Source organism: Ictidomys tridecemlineatus, chromosome 4, assembly GCF_052094955.1.
Source record: "Ictidomys tridecemlineatus isolate mIctTri1 chromosome 4, mIctTri1.hap1, whole genome shotgun sequence".
NCBI lineage: Eukaryota > Metazoa > Chordata > Mammalia > Rodentia > Sciuridae > Ictidomys > Ictidomys tridecemlineatus.
This window is the reverse complement of record NC_135480.1, coordinates 30,008,184-30,022,817: the sequence shown is the minus strand read 5'-3', so window position 1 is coordinate 30,022,817 and position 14,634 is coordinate 30,008,184. Positions and strand designations below refer to the sequence as shown.

Sequence of the window (14,634 nt, the reverse complement as noted above, 5' to 3'; positions counted from 1 at the left end):
AGGAAATCAGAGCATTGGTCAAGGACAGGATTCCACTGTGGCAGGTGTGGATCACCCGGAGGGCACCCTAGCCAGGTTGTTCCCATCTGGCGCCCGATGAACTGTGGGATGGCGTCATTTAAAAAGTGATGTTTAGCTGAAGCACACTGTTGCCTTTTTCTTGGGGGGACACCCTTCTTCCCTCTGAAGGGCAGTGACTTGGAAGGGGTAGGTTCTTCACCCTGGGAATAAGGGTTGTTGACCTTCCCCCATTTTCTATTCTTTCTAGACCCTTCCATCATGAACACCTGGAAAGAAGAAAACTATTTATACGACACCAACTATGGTAGCACAGTAGGTAACTAACTCCCCAACACGGAAGGCCCTTTGACATTCTTAGTTTGATGGTCCAGTGGCCACACACTGTGTGGTGATACAAGAAGGCGGGTATTAATGCCCTTGATTTTTTCATTGCTGCAGACTTGTTGGACAGCAAAACTTTCTGCAGGGCCCAGATCTCCATGACAACCACCGGTCACCTTCCTGTTGGTAAGTTCTCCTGACATGGGAGGCTAGACATGCAAGGGCTAACAGAGAATTAGTGAGAATGACCAACATCCTCCATTTCCATTTTGCTGGAATCTTGCTCATGAAAAGGCTGAGAAAGGAATTGAGTGGGCTTTTATAAAAGCAGATCTGCTTTTGAGGCAATTTACATGCACTGAAGAGGACCAGTAGGGATTCCTATAGGAAAAATGTTTGTCACTCATAGGACAACAAAAGTTGTTCATGCTTTCCTCCTTTTTTTAACATAAATCTGCTCTGGGGATATATCTAATAAAATTATTGATGAGAGAGAAGGCTATGATTAATTCTCAACTACATTTGAACATTCGTTTCAAACTGCAGCTGGCTTTAGGGGAAGAATATCTAACCAGGGAATCCAGAGTCCTTTGAATTTGTGGTGGTGGTCTCTGTGTGGAGGAGGAGGCATTGGAAATTTCCAGAATCCCAATGATCATGCGTTTTTCTCAGTTTTTTTAGTTTCACCCTGCGGTTCTCTGTGATATGTCAGAGCCCTGTCGATTATGTTCACATTGGTTGCATTTGGTTAAGATCGGGTGCAATGGGGTTTATCTATGACTCTTAGACAAGGCACACCAAGTGAGAGGTTGGCATGTGGGGATTCTGGAAGAAGGGCTTTCAGATGACACCCCCTCATATAGAGGTACATTAGCATGGATAGAGTATGAATTAGTTGAATAAAAGATTTTTTGCTGTCCCTTGACCTGGGGACAAGCTTCTGCATATCTTTGGGTCTATAAAATAGAGTTTGGACATGGAAGTGCCCTCCTGCAAGAACCGAATCTGGGTTAACTTCATGACTGGGATATTTAGTTGCTTTGTGAAAGAAAGCATGAAATTAAACGACAAACCTTACTCTTTTTAACCCCCCTTCTTTGGTTGAGTGTGTATTTTTTGAGAACTGAAATAACGAAAGCTTTTGGTCTGAGGTTTTGTTGGGGTCAAACCCCTTGAATGAGACGGGGCCGGGAGCCAGTATAAATGCTTCTGGAATTGAGGTTGAGAACCGAAGCCAATTCGTCTCTCTACTTCCTCTCCCTCCAACAGCCCTTAGCATTATGTGTCACTCGAAGTTATTTGTTGAAATTAGGAAGTCAGGGCGAACACGGGAAGGCGGGCAGCGCCTGTGCCCCTCTGGAGGAGCAGCCCGTGGGGGTGCAGTCCTGCTGTGGCAATCGCTGCCACCCAGTCAAGACGAAGGGCTTCAGGCTGAGGACACCACCCCAGCCACCCTTGGGTTTCCTCTCAAGCTTCCCAAGGTGTCACCTTCCGCGTCCTTCCCGCTGGGTCTTGGACTTACGGCGAGAGATTCCAACTAAGAATAAAGTTGAACCAGCCACTTCCCACGCCTCAGGGGTTGTCAGGTCGCAGGGCTTCTGGGAAACCTGAGAGCCACAATCTCGGCTCTGCTGCCTCGGAGCCCTGTCCTCCTTCCCCTTTTGTGACTCTGCTCTCTGCTTCTAGAACCTCAGAGCCAACAGGGGCTGGGGGCCAGTTTGTGTCTGCACTTTTGCTGGGATAGGAAATGTGCCACCTCCTGAGCCACCTGTTATATTTTTGGATACTCCTTCTTAAAACGGGCTTTTTGAATCTGCTCTCCCCCACCTCCCTGATCCCTGTCCCCAGCCCCGACTCCCCCCCAATCTGCTGTTATAACAGGCTAGACAATGAGATGAACAGACAAAAACCTCTCTCCCCGAATTACTACCTAAAGAATCCATTCAGTGTCTGCAGCTGGCACCCTTGGGAAGAATAACCCTCCAAGTGGATTATTGAGCCCAATTTTGCACAGATCAGTTCTTTCCGAAGAGTTTGGTCTCTGCTGGATGGATCCAGAACCGCCCCCCGCCTCCCCCACCAACCCTAAGACCTCTGCCATGGGCAGAGTCTGTATCTTTCCAGCTCCCATGCCCTCCAGTGCAGCTGCAGATCTCCCTGTGTCTGAATGCAAGTTACCAGCTGAGCCCAGGCGAGGCTCCCTGTAAACTGATGGCCTCTGTGATAAAGGCAGGTGGGGAAGCAAGCGAGCTTTGTTTTGATCTCTCTGTCATCTGCCATTTCATAAAATGGCCGCCGCCAGTGTTCTGATCCGCCCGATAATCCTGCAGCCCAGCCATGCCAACCCCGGGCTTGATGTGTTTATCTACTGACTTGTCGAGCCTGGAGCTAGGGTGGCACGGTCTATTAGAACGCTGAAATTTGTATATCCCGTAAAGAAATGGCTCACCGCTGAATCATATGCAAATGCCCCTAATCTCTGCTTCTTGCGAAGCAGCGAAGCTGAAGTCATGTTCTTCACACTGGCATCGTAAACGGGTGGCTGGTGGCTGCCCCTGCCTGGACCCGGCGGACCTTGCCCCGGAGTGCCTGGGAGGGGAGCCGAGAGAAAGCCGGGCCGGACAGCCTCCCCAGAGCAAGCCCTTATTTTATGACCATGAATCACTTCACCACATGGCTAACTTCAAAGGCCTGGACTTTTATTTTGCACCACTGGGGAGGACCCAGGGGGAGAGGCTGGCTGTATGGAGGTGGTACATCAAACGATGGGGGTGCCGAGGTGGCTCAGAGATCCCCCCCCCCATGTCCCCTGCATATTGGAACAGCAAGAGGGGACTGGAAGAAATTCGATTTTTCTTTTGCCTTTGGCTGCTTATTCCTCCCTGTGAGTCCAGAATGACCTCGAAGGCTTCATGTCAGTCATCCCTGTGAGGATGAACATTTTTATTGGTTTTTGTTTGTTTCTTTTTTAATCTTTTCCTAAGCTGGATGGAGGCCTAGCCTGGGTACATGGCTGACATCTCCAACAGAAAAATTTCCTCGTGGTTTGTCTCACCTGGGGCTTTATAATCTAGAGTCCACAAACTCTGAAGAGGGCCGCCGACCTCTGAAATGATTGACCAAATCCCATAACTGCACACACACGTCTGTGCATATTTTGTTTTTTCCTGAGGAGAGTGTCCAGGGTTGTCTTCCTATTCATAAAGGTAACTTAGGCCTGAGTGATTGATTGGGCGTCAGGTCGTAACTCACAGTGATTGAGGAGAGTACACGGAGAGACACCTGGGTTTTTCTGGGTTCAACTCTGGCTCTGAAATAATAGCCTTGCATCCCTCCTGGATGCCATTTGAAAGAGAGCTCTGCTTGTGGCCTGTTGGGTAAATGCCACTCTTTGTCTACAGGACAACGTGGCCCTGTCAGAGTGATGTATCACTTGGAAACCGGGGTGGGTGCCAGACCTGTTGAATGTTGTCACATCCTGATGGGATGTTGCAACCTGGCCCCGCAGCCTGCAGGGAGGGACAGGGAAGTCTCCTGTGTTTCCCGAGAATTGATCTTTCTCGATTTCAGAGAAACCCAAGTCAGGGGCAGACCCTCTTGGGGACAACACCTGGAGAGAGGTTCTTAACTGTAGCGAGAAGGTTTTCTTCTTCTCCGCTCTTATTCAATCCCTGTTCTCTGTCGTGCCCTGGATTTTGGAGAACCTGCTGGGAGCACTGGGTCCTCACAACTCGGGTGATCCGATAGATGTGTGCCCTGGGAAATACGGAATCCCCAGATTGGAATTATGTTTTCAACTAATAGAGGCGTTGTAAAAGTGAACCTGACTCTTGGCAGGATAGACTTTGAGAAATCTGTTGTGTGCCAAAGTAGGTTGTCATCTGTGGAAATGGCTCAGAACCGTGCTTATGAGTAAAACCTCTGGATTCAATCAGTTGTGTTCACAGCCTGACTCCGCTTTCAGGCTGTGTGACTACACACACGTCATTTGAACTCTCTGTTTCTCAGAGCCTCCATAGCTGTAAATTCTGGACTAGGATAGTGCCTCACAGGGTACTCATAATAGTACTCAGAGTTACTGTAAGAATCATGTAACGTGATTCATATAAAGTGCTTAGTACAGTGACAGTGACTGGTAGAAAGAAAGTACCCCCAAAACACTATCGCTTGTCTTTTAACCATTCTAATTAGGAGCTTGTCGGTAGTTCATGAACTCTTTTTGAATACTGGACCACTTTTTTTTTTTTTTTTTTAACCAGGGATTGTACCCACGAACGCTTAACCACTGAGCCACATCTCCATCCGTTTTTGTATTTAATTTAGAGACAGGGTCTCACTGAGTTGCTTAGGGCCTCGCTAAAGGGTGATTCTCCTGCCTCAGCCTCCTGAGCTGCTGGGATTATGGGTGTGCACCATGGCACCCAGCAAACACTAGATTACTCCTGACAAAGAAATGAATGCTCTGCGCTCCTTTCCTTTATGTGTGGTTTTAGTCCAGAATGACCTCGAAGGCTTCATGTGGGTCAGTGAACCCTAGGTTAGGAAGCCCAGATGAAATATGCACTGAAGAGACTTTTCTGGCCCAGGAGTGACTTGTGTTTAGGTCTCTTTGCCTGTCTGTCTGTCTCGTCTGTCAGTCTGTCTCTCTCGTTCTCATACACAGACACACAGCTTGAGCGTTTGGTTTTCACTTTCTTTTTAATTGACATGATGGTTGAACATACTTCTTGGGTACCGTATGCTAATTTGATGCCTGTGCACAAGGTACAATATCAAATCAGGGTAAGCAGCATTCCCTTCTCCTTAAACTTTGATCGTTGCTTGGTGTTTGGAAACATCCCACCTTTCTCTTTGAGTTCTTTATAAAATAGGTCGTCAATAGCTGTGGACTGAAGTCAGCCCCCTGTGCTGGGGGGCACTGGAACTATCCCCTCCTCCCTGACTGCATCTTGCTCCCTGTCTGTCCTTGTCCTTCCCACTTCCTAGACGCTGGTGGTCAATATTCTACCCTCTGCCTCCCACGTCTACATATGACAGAGAACGTGCAATATCGGCTGTCTTATTTATTTTTCTGAGAATTTTTACTTCATAGATCCGCCTCTGCCTCCTCCTCTTTGGTGACAATTGAAGAGTTGCCATAATGAGTCACTGGTTAAACTAACCTGTGTTTCCATAGTCCACGGTGGCCCTCTGTACTGAGTTCAGGCCACTCAATGGCCCCTTTGTCAGGGTGATTAAAATGTAACTTTGCACGCCAAAAAAAAAAAAAAAAAATGGCACTCCTCTAGCTTAAAAGCCATTTTTCTTTGTTAGGAATGTTTACATTTTTGTATGATGTGAAAAAAAAATCTTTCTAGTGACCTAAATCTATTTTCTCTAGAACAAAGTTCTTTAAAAGTCCTAAAAAGTCCTAAAAAGGCACTAATGACCGGGAACTCGGCTCCTGCTGCTCTCCTCTTTGCTCTCGGCCACACTGTCTTCCTTCTTCTTGCACACCAGCCTCAGGACTTTTGCACTTCCCGTACTCGCCCATGGAAGGCTCCTCCACAAGCTCTGTGCACGGGGATCTCCCTCACATCCCTCGGGTTCCTTAACCAAAAAGGTTTTCTGTGTCCTCCTTGATATGAAAGTGCAAATGATTCCCACCTCCATGCTTCTAGCCCCATTTCTTAGCCTGCATCATTTCCCTCCATAGTGTTTATCATCTGTTTCACTAACTACCATATAATCAAATGGTGCAAGGCATGCAGGAGGTGCTCCATCAATACTGTTTCACTGAGTACAGGCATGAATGAAAAGGATAACTGGAGACACAGGTAAACTCAAAAGCTCTCGTTTTTCTCCCGCGCAGACTCGCCTGACATGAAGAAGGAGCCAGAGCACCCTACAAAGTCCCACACCAAGAAGCACAGTGAGTGCTGGCCGGTCTCTTGGCCCTTCCCTTCTCGTTGCACTAACCAGAAGCCACTAGGTCTTAGCAAACATTGCCTCCCCCGGCTGTCTCCGTGTCTTCACCTCCAGCTGGGCTGAGAGAGAAAACAGACACCACTTACTGGCTCAGCACTCTCAGTGCAGTGCTCCTCAAAGTGGGGCCTGCAAGCCCCACTTTTTATTCTAAAACTACATTCATGGAATAAGGACTTCTTGCAGGCAAGGGGTTAGCTACATCCCTCCCTCCCTGGAAAAGATGAGGAGAGATGGCTGAGAGGTAGCCTCCTTCTCTGCTGACACCCGCCCTCGTGGAGTTATTGTTCGAAGAGAAGAGGCTGATTATTCAGGAGACTTAACACTGCTCTTTGGAATTGGATTTCCCCCAATCACAAAACCTTATGAACACAGTGAGCTATCAGAGACACAGAACTGAGGGGGGCTTAGGGAGAAAAGAACACCATAGAATCTTTTTTTTTTTTTACAGGGAATCGCTGTCTCTTTACCATTTGCTATTCCAGGCCATGCCATAAGAATGGTCTTACGTGGTCCCTCCAATGGCACACGGGAGGGGAGGTGTCACAAATCCTGTGGGAGGAAAACTGAATTTGGTTGCTCATCTCCTTTCAGTAGCTGCTTCATTTTCAAGAGCCCTCCCCCCAACTCCTGTATATATATTGTTATATTTAATTTTGTATTTTGTGGAAAAATTCCTAACATATTCCCCCACCCCAGTATATTCTAAGAGTTAAAATTCTGGAGCCTTCTCTGCTTTTCATTTGGCTGCAGCACAGTTCCTGGGGTGGAGCCATTTAATTGGAAGAGGTACTAGATAAGAGGTTGAAGTCGCTTTCTGGGGAAGAAGTGACTAGTTGAAGTGAAGACCAAGCCATCTGTACAAAACTGGAAGAAATTCCCCCAGCCAAGGAGACCTAACACCTATTTCTTAGCCTTGGCTTTGCCCATAGTTGACTGTGTGACCTTAGTCAACTCACTTAAATTTTCTGGGACTCAGCTTCCCAATTTGTAAAAAAAAAAAAAAATGTGTTCATTGTTCATTTTTTTTTGCAGGGGGAGGGTGTCAAGGATTGAACTCCTGGGCACTCGACCACTGAGCCACATCCCCAGAACCTTTTTTATATTTTATTAGAGACACTGAGTTGCTAAGGGCCTTGCTAAATTGCCGAGGCTGGCTTTGAATTTACAGTCCTCCTGCCTCAGCCTCCCAAGTTGCTGGGATCATAGGCGTGCGCCCCCGTACCCAGCTCATTGTTCATTTTTTATGTCCAGTATTTGGTGGTGGGGTAACCCTTCCTTCGGGGAGCATTGAGTCTCTCCTGCTTAAAAGAGGCAGTGGGACCCAGTGTTCCTCCTGCTGTCCTTGTGCTGTGATGTCCTTGAGGCCATTCCTCAGCTCCCTTCTCTTCTCCCCCCCAGACCCCAGGGGAACTCACTTATGGGAATTCATTCGTGACATCCTCCTGAATCCAGACAAGAACCCGGGGTTGATTAAGTGGGAAGACCGGTCTGAGGGCATCTTCAGGTTCTTGAAATCAGAGGCCGTGGCTCAGCTCTGGGGCAAAAAGAAGAACAACAGTAGCATGACCTACGAGAAGCTCAGCCGGGCCATGAGGTGAGGAGTTGCCTGTCTCCCAAATTGATGGGGCCAGGGGACCCGTTCCCTCCCGGACAGCCTTAGTCTGAATGGCTTGCCTCATGGGGTGTCCTTGGTTACAGATATTACTACAAGCGAGAAATTCTGGAACGGGTGGACGGACGAAGGCTGGTATATAAATTTGGGAAGAATGCTCGTGGATGGAGAGAAAATGAAAATTGAGCATCGACCCCCCCCAAGCACAATCCAAAACACACCCGGAATGACTCATAGCCAGCCAAGGACTCCTGGACGTAAATATTTCAAAGACTATTTTTCTCTGATATTTATGTACCACGAGTGGAAAAAAATATAAATATATATATATATATATATATATATATATATATCTACTTCGAGTGGGAAGAAGGAACACTACGGTTGATAAAAGATTATTTTGTTACTTTGAAGTATGTCCTATATGGGGAACCAACGTACACAGTTTTCTGTGAAATACGACGCTGTATGTGGTTGTGATTTCTTTTTTTGTCTCTGTTGTGAAGTTGTTTCCTGCCACAAGAATAACAAGGGGTGTGGCCTTGCGCTTCTTGCTGAGAGGAAGAAAAATCAAAGGGCATTAAATGTTTTCAGGTGTGTGCAAAGTGATTTAGGGGAAAAGGTGAGGAGTCTTCCACACATCAGCATCCACAGGACCTTGCCAAGAGAGGTGGATATGGCTGTCAGGATGAAGTGCAGGGTCTCAGAAGGACAGGATGAAACCAGGAGGATGCCAGGAAGTTTAACCTGTTAGGGCCCAGTGAGCAGAGATTGGAGACTCCCCAAATCCAGGGTGGGCTGCAATCACTTAGGATCACGTGACCTGGAAGGTCTCTGGGCGAGAAGAATAATGGTGAAGGGTTTTATACTCACCCAGGGATGATTTACCTATTCCCCCTTTCCCTCGGATGGTTGGTGAAGAAATGTCAATTGCTACATCTGCTCACTTCTAGTTACTTAAGAGAGAGAGAGGTGGGTCTTGGTTATTTTTATTCTAGATGATTAAAAATAGAAAAATGGGGAAAAGGAGGTGTTGGTAGGAAAATGACTAAGGCTCTTGGATCTCTGTAGTTTAAGGTTTCTCAATTGGCGCAGTTGACATTTCATTCTTTGTGAGAAGGGCTCTCCCATGCATTGCAGGATGTATAGAAGAATTCCTTACCTCTACCCCATGGATACCAATAGCAGTCCCCAGCTATGACAAACTCAAAATGTCCCCAGACATCACCAGATGTCCCCCAGGGGAACACATTGACCCCCCTCATGGAGAACCACTGATTTAGCCAGTCAAGATGAAGACGGTGATTTATTCTCGGAACAAAAAGATTTGTTAAGTTCTTTTAGTTCCTAAAATGAAAGCAAGACTCTAAAATTAACTTATCTTTATGTTTTAAACTGTTAGGGATAAGGAATGGAAATATTGAGAGGAATTTCTTTTCAGAACTCAGATGAGAGCCAAAGTCAGATGAATGAAATGTAGTAATGCAGGAAAAGCTACAATACTACACCCGTGCACTGGAATTTTAAGGCAGAGTAAAAAAATTATAATGCAAAAGGAGAATGTGTGTGTGTGTGTGTGTGTGTGTGTGAGAGAGAGAGAGAGAGAGAGAGAGAGAGAGAGAGAGAGAGAGAATCTCCTAGGGAAAGCCCTCTTTGTAGGCATCTTTCTTATAATCTTTCTTATTTTGGATCATCTCTTTTCCTGTCTCCTCTGAACTCATCCCAAAGTGAAAGGGCTATTGCATAGATTTGCATTCACAGAAATGTTTCAAAAGAAAAAGAGAAGAAGAATGGAAGAGATACACATAAAGTGCAGCTCAGGAGCAAGGAGTTGGAAATGACTTCCATCATGGGATTATTCTGGAATACTTGAAGATAGATTTTGGATCATGCAAGCTGGGAGGGATATGAGTCTGTAGGTACCTTGAAAATGGATCAGGACCAGATTCTTTTTGCAATCTTTCTTTTTACCCCCCTCACGCCCTTGACTTTCTCCTCTGCTCTGCCTATATCATGAGCAATGGGACAGGAATGAAGATAGGCCTCTATAGGAGTGACCTTTAGCAACAAATAGAGCCCCTGTCATCATGTCCTTCCTGACCAGGGAGTTGAGCAGTTTGTACAGAAGGGTTGCTAAGTGCTTATAATGTATTCAAAGATCTAGATGTAAGAAGAATTAATATCCTAATTATAATGAGGACCATTAAGCATGGTGACCTTGGAACACCCTTGAGTGACCTTCTGAAGGGACAACCCAGTTCATTTCATTTCTGCCTGACTCGGTCACCTGTACAAAGGTTTTACTTGGTGTTACAAGTGAAAGTTACTGAGGGGGGCTGAGAAAAATAACAATAGAACACCAAGGACCTTGACTGTGCAACCCAGATCTTACTGCACAAAAGACACACCTTGTTTTTCAAGGCTGAAGAACCACGGGGCCTTCCCAGCATTTGACTATAAATTACACAGAATGAATTAGACATCCGGGTATTTGAAGTGGTGTAATACATGAATATTTGTGTGTCTGTGCATGTCTGAATTGTGTGGAATTATTAGGGGCATCTGCCAATTCTCTCTGCTGTTCCTTTCCTGGCTTTGCTCCTCATCTAAGGTGTCTACTAGATCCCTCTCTGAGTTCATTCTTCCTCATATCTGTAAATTCCTCCCAGTGGGCTTTGGTTCTTGGTGCGACTTTTCCATTAAAGAGCAATCTTTGTCTGGGGAGTAGCAACTGGAGCAGTTCTGCAGATAAATAGCAGATTGTGTTATTTGTCGAAAGTGACAGTTTCTTGGCACCCAGTGCCTGTCTAAATAGGCTGAAGTATTAAGTTCTCGGCATATCGCTGTTGTCTCAGCTTGACTTTGCTGCCTTTTCTATGTGCTGTTCGTGACTTGGAGAACTCAAGGTAACCGAGTCCTGCCAACTTGGGGTGTGAACAGAGTATTTCCCACTGTAATGTTGAAAGATACAGCCAAATCCTGTAGAGAAGCCCCCCTTTCTTTGGGGGGCCACGCAGCCTCTCACTGGAAGAGCTCATCAGTGATGAATGTCCACCTGGGCACTGAACATGGTCTCTTGGAACCTTCTGTAAGCCAAGGGCTCTAGCCCTCTCAGTAGGTATAAAGTCAGGCAATACACTGTTTAGTCTTCCCAAGACTTAGATCATCCTAGGTGCCTCTTTGACTTGATAAAACTTGAGCAAGGCCCGTGGCTCGCAGGGACATCCCACAGCATCTTGAAAGTGCCACCTGAGAAGAGCAGATCCAGGTTCTGAGCCTTCCTTTGCATACACTGGTTTTTGTCTTGCTAGACTGTAAGCTCTTTGAGGGCAGGGACAAAGTCTCATCACTATTGTTTTCCTGGTATCTGGCAAGAAACAGGTAGACAATGAATACTTGCTGGATGAATGAGTGAACGTCTTCTGGAAGATTCCTTCAAGGAGGAGGCCCAATCTATAATTGGAACATGAATGATTTCTTCACTGGAATAGGAACATGGCAGCCAAATCTTCGAGGACATATTATCTATGATGAACAATTTACTGTGACACTCCTTCCTTTGCTTTCTCACCTGGGCTGAAATGAAACCCAAGCAGGTTTTTTGGTCCCACCAGTCAACATACGTTGGCTGAGGATTCTGTTGCCTTCCTTGGAACTGTGAGACCTACCTGGTTCAAGATGCCAGTAAATGAATCCTTGACCTATTTTAACCAATGAAGATTATGAATGTGTTTATATGATGTCAGTGGCTATTTAAGTGTAAAACAGTTTTAAGTTTTAGTATTTGGGGGTTGGTTTTTATTTTATTTTTTTCTTCTTGAAAAAAAATACCAAGGGATCTTTTGATAAGGTTAGTAATGCCTATTAGATATTAGTTTTGCAAGCGTGTTGTTTTTCAGTTACAGAAAACATAAGAAAAGGTAAAACAGAGGGAAAAGCAATTATGTCATTCTTCTATAGTTAAAAACAAGCATTTGTTGAGCTCCTACTATGTACACAGTGTGGAACCAGATGTGAGAAGCTGGCCTGATTATATTCGCTATGATAGTTTCTTGACATGTAGCTGTTTGAGGAATCCTTACTGTTATGAATGAAACAGTGTCATGGTGATCACAGTATCAGAGCTGAATTATGCTCAGCTTTGGGTCTCAGGATTCAGTTTCTGGGATAAGCGATAAAGCCTTTTAAGAAGAAAAAAATCCGTTCAAACTGTGTCTTATAAAACTTTTGGAATACGCAGGCCTTCACATGTTTAGCTGAATTGGGATTAATCTTTCTGTAGCTATCTGCATAATTCATGCTTTTCTTGCCTTCTGCCTTCTGGGTTGACATTTTTTTTTTTAAACAACCGTACTGCCACTATTGTTTTAAAAATCAGAACTCTTTCCCTTTAAACTACATTAAATTCAAACTGAGTGTTTCTGTTTCACGAGAGAATTACTGTTTTTCAACATGTGGGTTTGTTTTTGTTTGTTTGTTTGATGGGTCCCAGAAAACACTAATAAAAGCCACAGAGACCAGCCTGTAAATGTGTCCTTTGTTCTTCAACAGGCCACCCCCAACCGGGCTTAGAGAAAACGGACCTGGTCTGTAGGAGCAGAACACACACAGCTTATTCACTCATTCGATAAGCCCTTAATAAGCATCTCCTTTGTGCCAGACACCATCCTAGGCACTGAGCTATGGCAGAAAATGAGAGACAAAAATATTTGGCTCTCGTGCTGTTTGATTTATGGGGTAGAAACAGATAAGAAAAAAATGCTAATAAAGTAGCATATCAAATGTGGAGTAAAAACATGTAAAGCAAGGAAGGACAGAAGTGCTGAAGCATGTTGGGGTGTATTACAGTTTAGGTATGATGAAGGGGGAAACATTTCAATTTTCAGAAGGATGTATGGGAAAAGCTTTGCAGGTAAATAGAGATGTAGTCTATGAAAGTGCAAAGGTCCTGGGGTGGGTGTGTGCCTGTCCCTTCCAAGGAATAGCAAGAAAATCTGTTTGCCTGAGCAGACTTGCACTAGTAGGAATCAAGACACTTCGGGATCAGACCACATAGAACTTGGAGGTCCTTATGGAAGTGCTAATTTTTCCTTGCATGAGATGGGAGGCCTTAAAGGAATGACACACTCCAATTTTTGGTTCCAAAGGTTCCATCTGGCTGTTGTGTTGAGAATGGCTTTCAGGAAAGCATAGGCCACTGGGTTAATGTTTTCAGTAAAGGATGAACAAAGGGGGGCTGAAAAGATCACTCTCCCATCCAGGTTTCTAATACAATATTAAGTTTGTTCTAGGCAGCAAATGAGTTTTGCTTGTTCATAATGCATTTCTCCCTGTGCCCAGAAAGTCTGTCATTTAGTCACTTAACTTCATAAATAAAAATAATAACAGCTAACCATTGAGGGAAAATTCACTTTATCTCAAGAACTGTTATGTATACCTTATACGTGTTTTTAAATTTAATCCTCATGCAAGCCTGTGATACACAGATAGAGTCAATATTTTTCAAATGATGGAAATGAAGTTCAGAAAGATGAAGTGACTTTCCCAAGGTGGTAGATCTGGTCTTGGATACTCAGGTCCTTCTTCTTCCACCCCTGAAGGGCACACGCAGACACACACATTTCTGTGGTTAAATATGTTGGAGAAACACTAAGCTGAACAGTGTTTTCCAGAGCTACATGCTGTAGAAATTCCCAGAGTCTTTACTATGACGCCATACATTGTGAATCTACAAGGGAAGGGAAATGTGTGCAGAAGTTCCCAAGCCTGTTAACGATGAGCTTCCCATCAAAGACCTCAAGAAACCCACACTGCTCAGAACACACGGGAAGAGATAACAACCTTTAGAGATAAGTTCTCAGACAGGAGAGGCAGTATTTCCTGCCTGCCAATCTTGGCCAACTTTGGATATATGCCATTTTTTCCTTCTGTGGGTAGAAATCCTCTCACTGACCGACCTGGGCATTATTGATTTGTGTTGCTGCATGTCTCTGTGATAACAAGAACTTGCAAAGTGACAGGAATCAATAAACTCTCCTAAATTTTCACTCTTTGGAATATTCAAAACTCTAGGCCACCTGTGACTCAGCTTAAAATAGTTAAAACTGTGTCAATTAAATATGCCTTTATCACATGGGCCACTGATCACGTGCTGAGTACTTATCACTAGTGGTTACCGTACTGGACGGGACAGATGCAGAACATCTCCATCGCTGGAGAAGATTCTGTTGGTCCACGCTGCTCTGGGATCTGACCTGGGGTGGTGGGGTTGGGCCAGCAGGGGAATCAGGAGAGTGACCAACGTGAGATGAGTTCTAGGGAACCTTAGGAACCAAAGGTGCTGGAGATTCTAGAGAACAACAATAAAAAAAGGATCTGAAGCAAATAGCCTTGTGTTTGCTGAACGAGTGACAGAATTTTCCAGTACGGACACGTTTGATGCTGTCAGCAGAGGCTCAGAGGGGGAGGATTTGATTATTCCTATCTCCGAACCCCACATACTCAGCACAATTGTTAGTGGGCATCCTAAAGACGTGGCTTTCTGGTTGGGAATGTTGGCACTGAGGAGGGGTCATGGCAATAGGAAAAGAAATGAAAAGTCCCCCGGAAAAGAACAGCTGCCACCAAGTGGCCCTTCTACCACTTCATTTCCTCTTTTCAATAGAGACTCTGGTAGCGTAGCTTTAGGCTCTCTCTTGCTTTGCGAGTCGGCT

The 14,634-nt window shown here is 45.1% G+C and overlaps 1 protein-coding gene across 3 annotated transcripts in view; it reads left to right on the top strand.

The window, feature by feature from the left end:
- Positions 1-12,441, top strand: part of Ehf (ETS homologous factor) — a 42,372-nt gene extending 29,931 nt beyond the window's left edge. For all 3 annotated transcript variants that reach the window (XM_078046247.1, XM_005327414.4, XM_040284517.2), the window contains exons 5-9: positions 269-337; positions 460-528; positions 6,194-6,253; positions 7,708-7,903; positions 8,008-12,441. In XM_078046247.1, the coding sequence (XP_077902373.1) occupies positions 269-337; positions 460-528; positions 6,194-6,253; positions 7,708-7,903; positions 8,008-8,107 (494 nt within the window). In that variant the 3' untranslated portion in view covers positions 8,108-12,441. The remainder of the gene's footprint in view (positions 1-268; positions 338-459; positions 529-6,193; positions 6,254-7,707; positions 7,904-8,007) is intronic.
- The last annotated feature ends 2,193 nt before the right edge of the window (positions 12,442-14,634 follow it).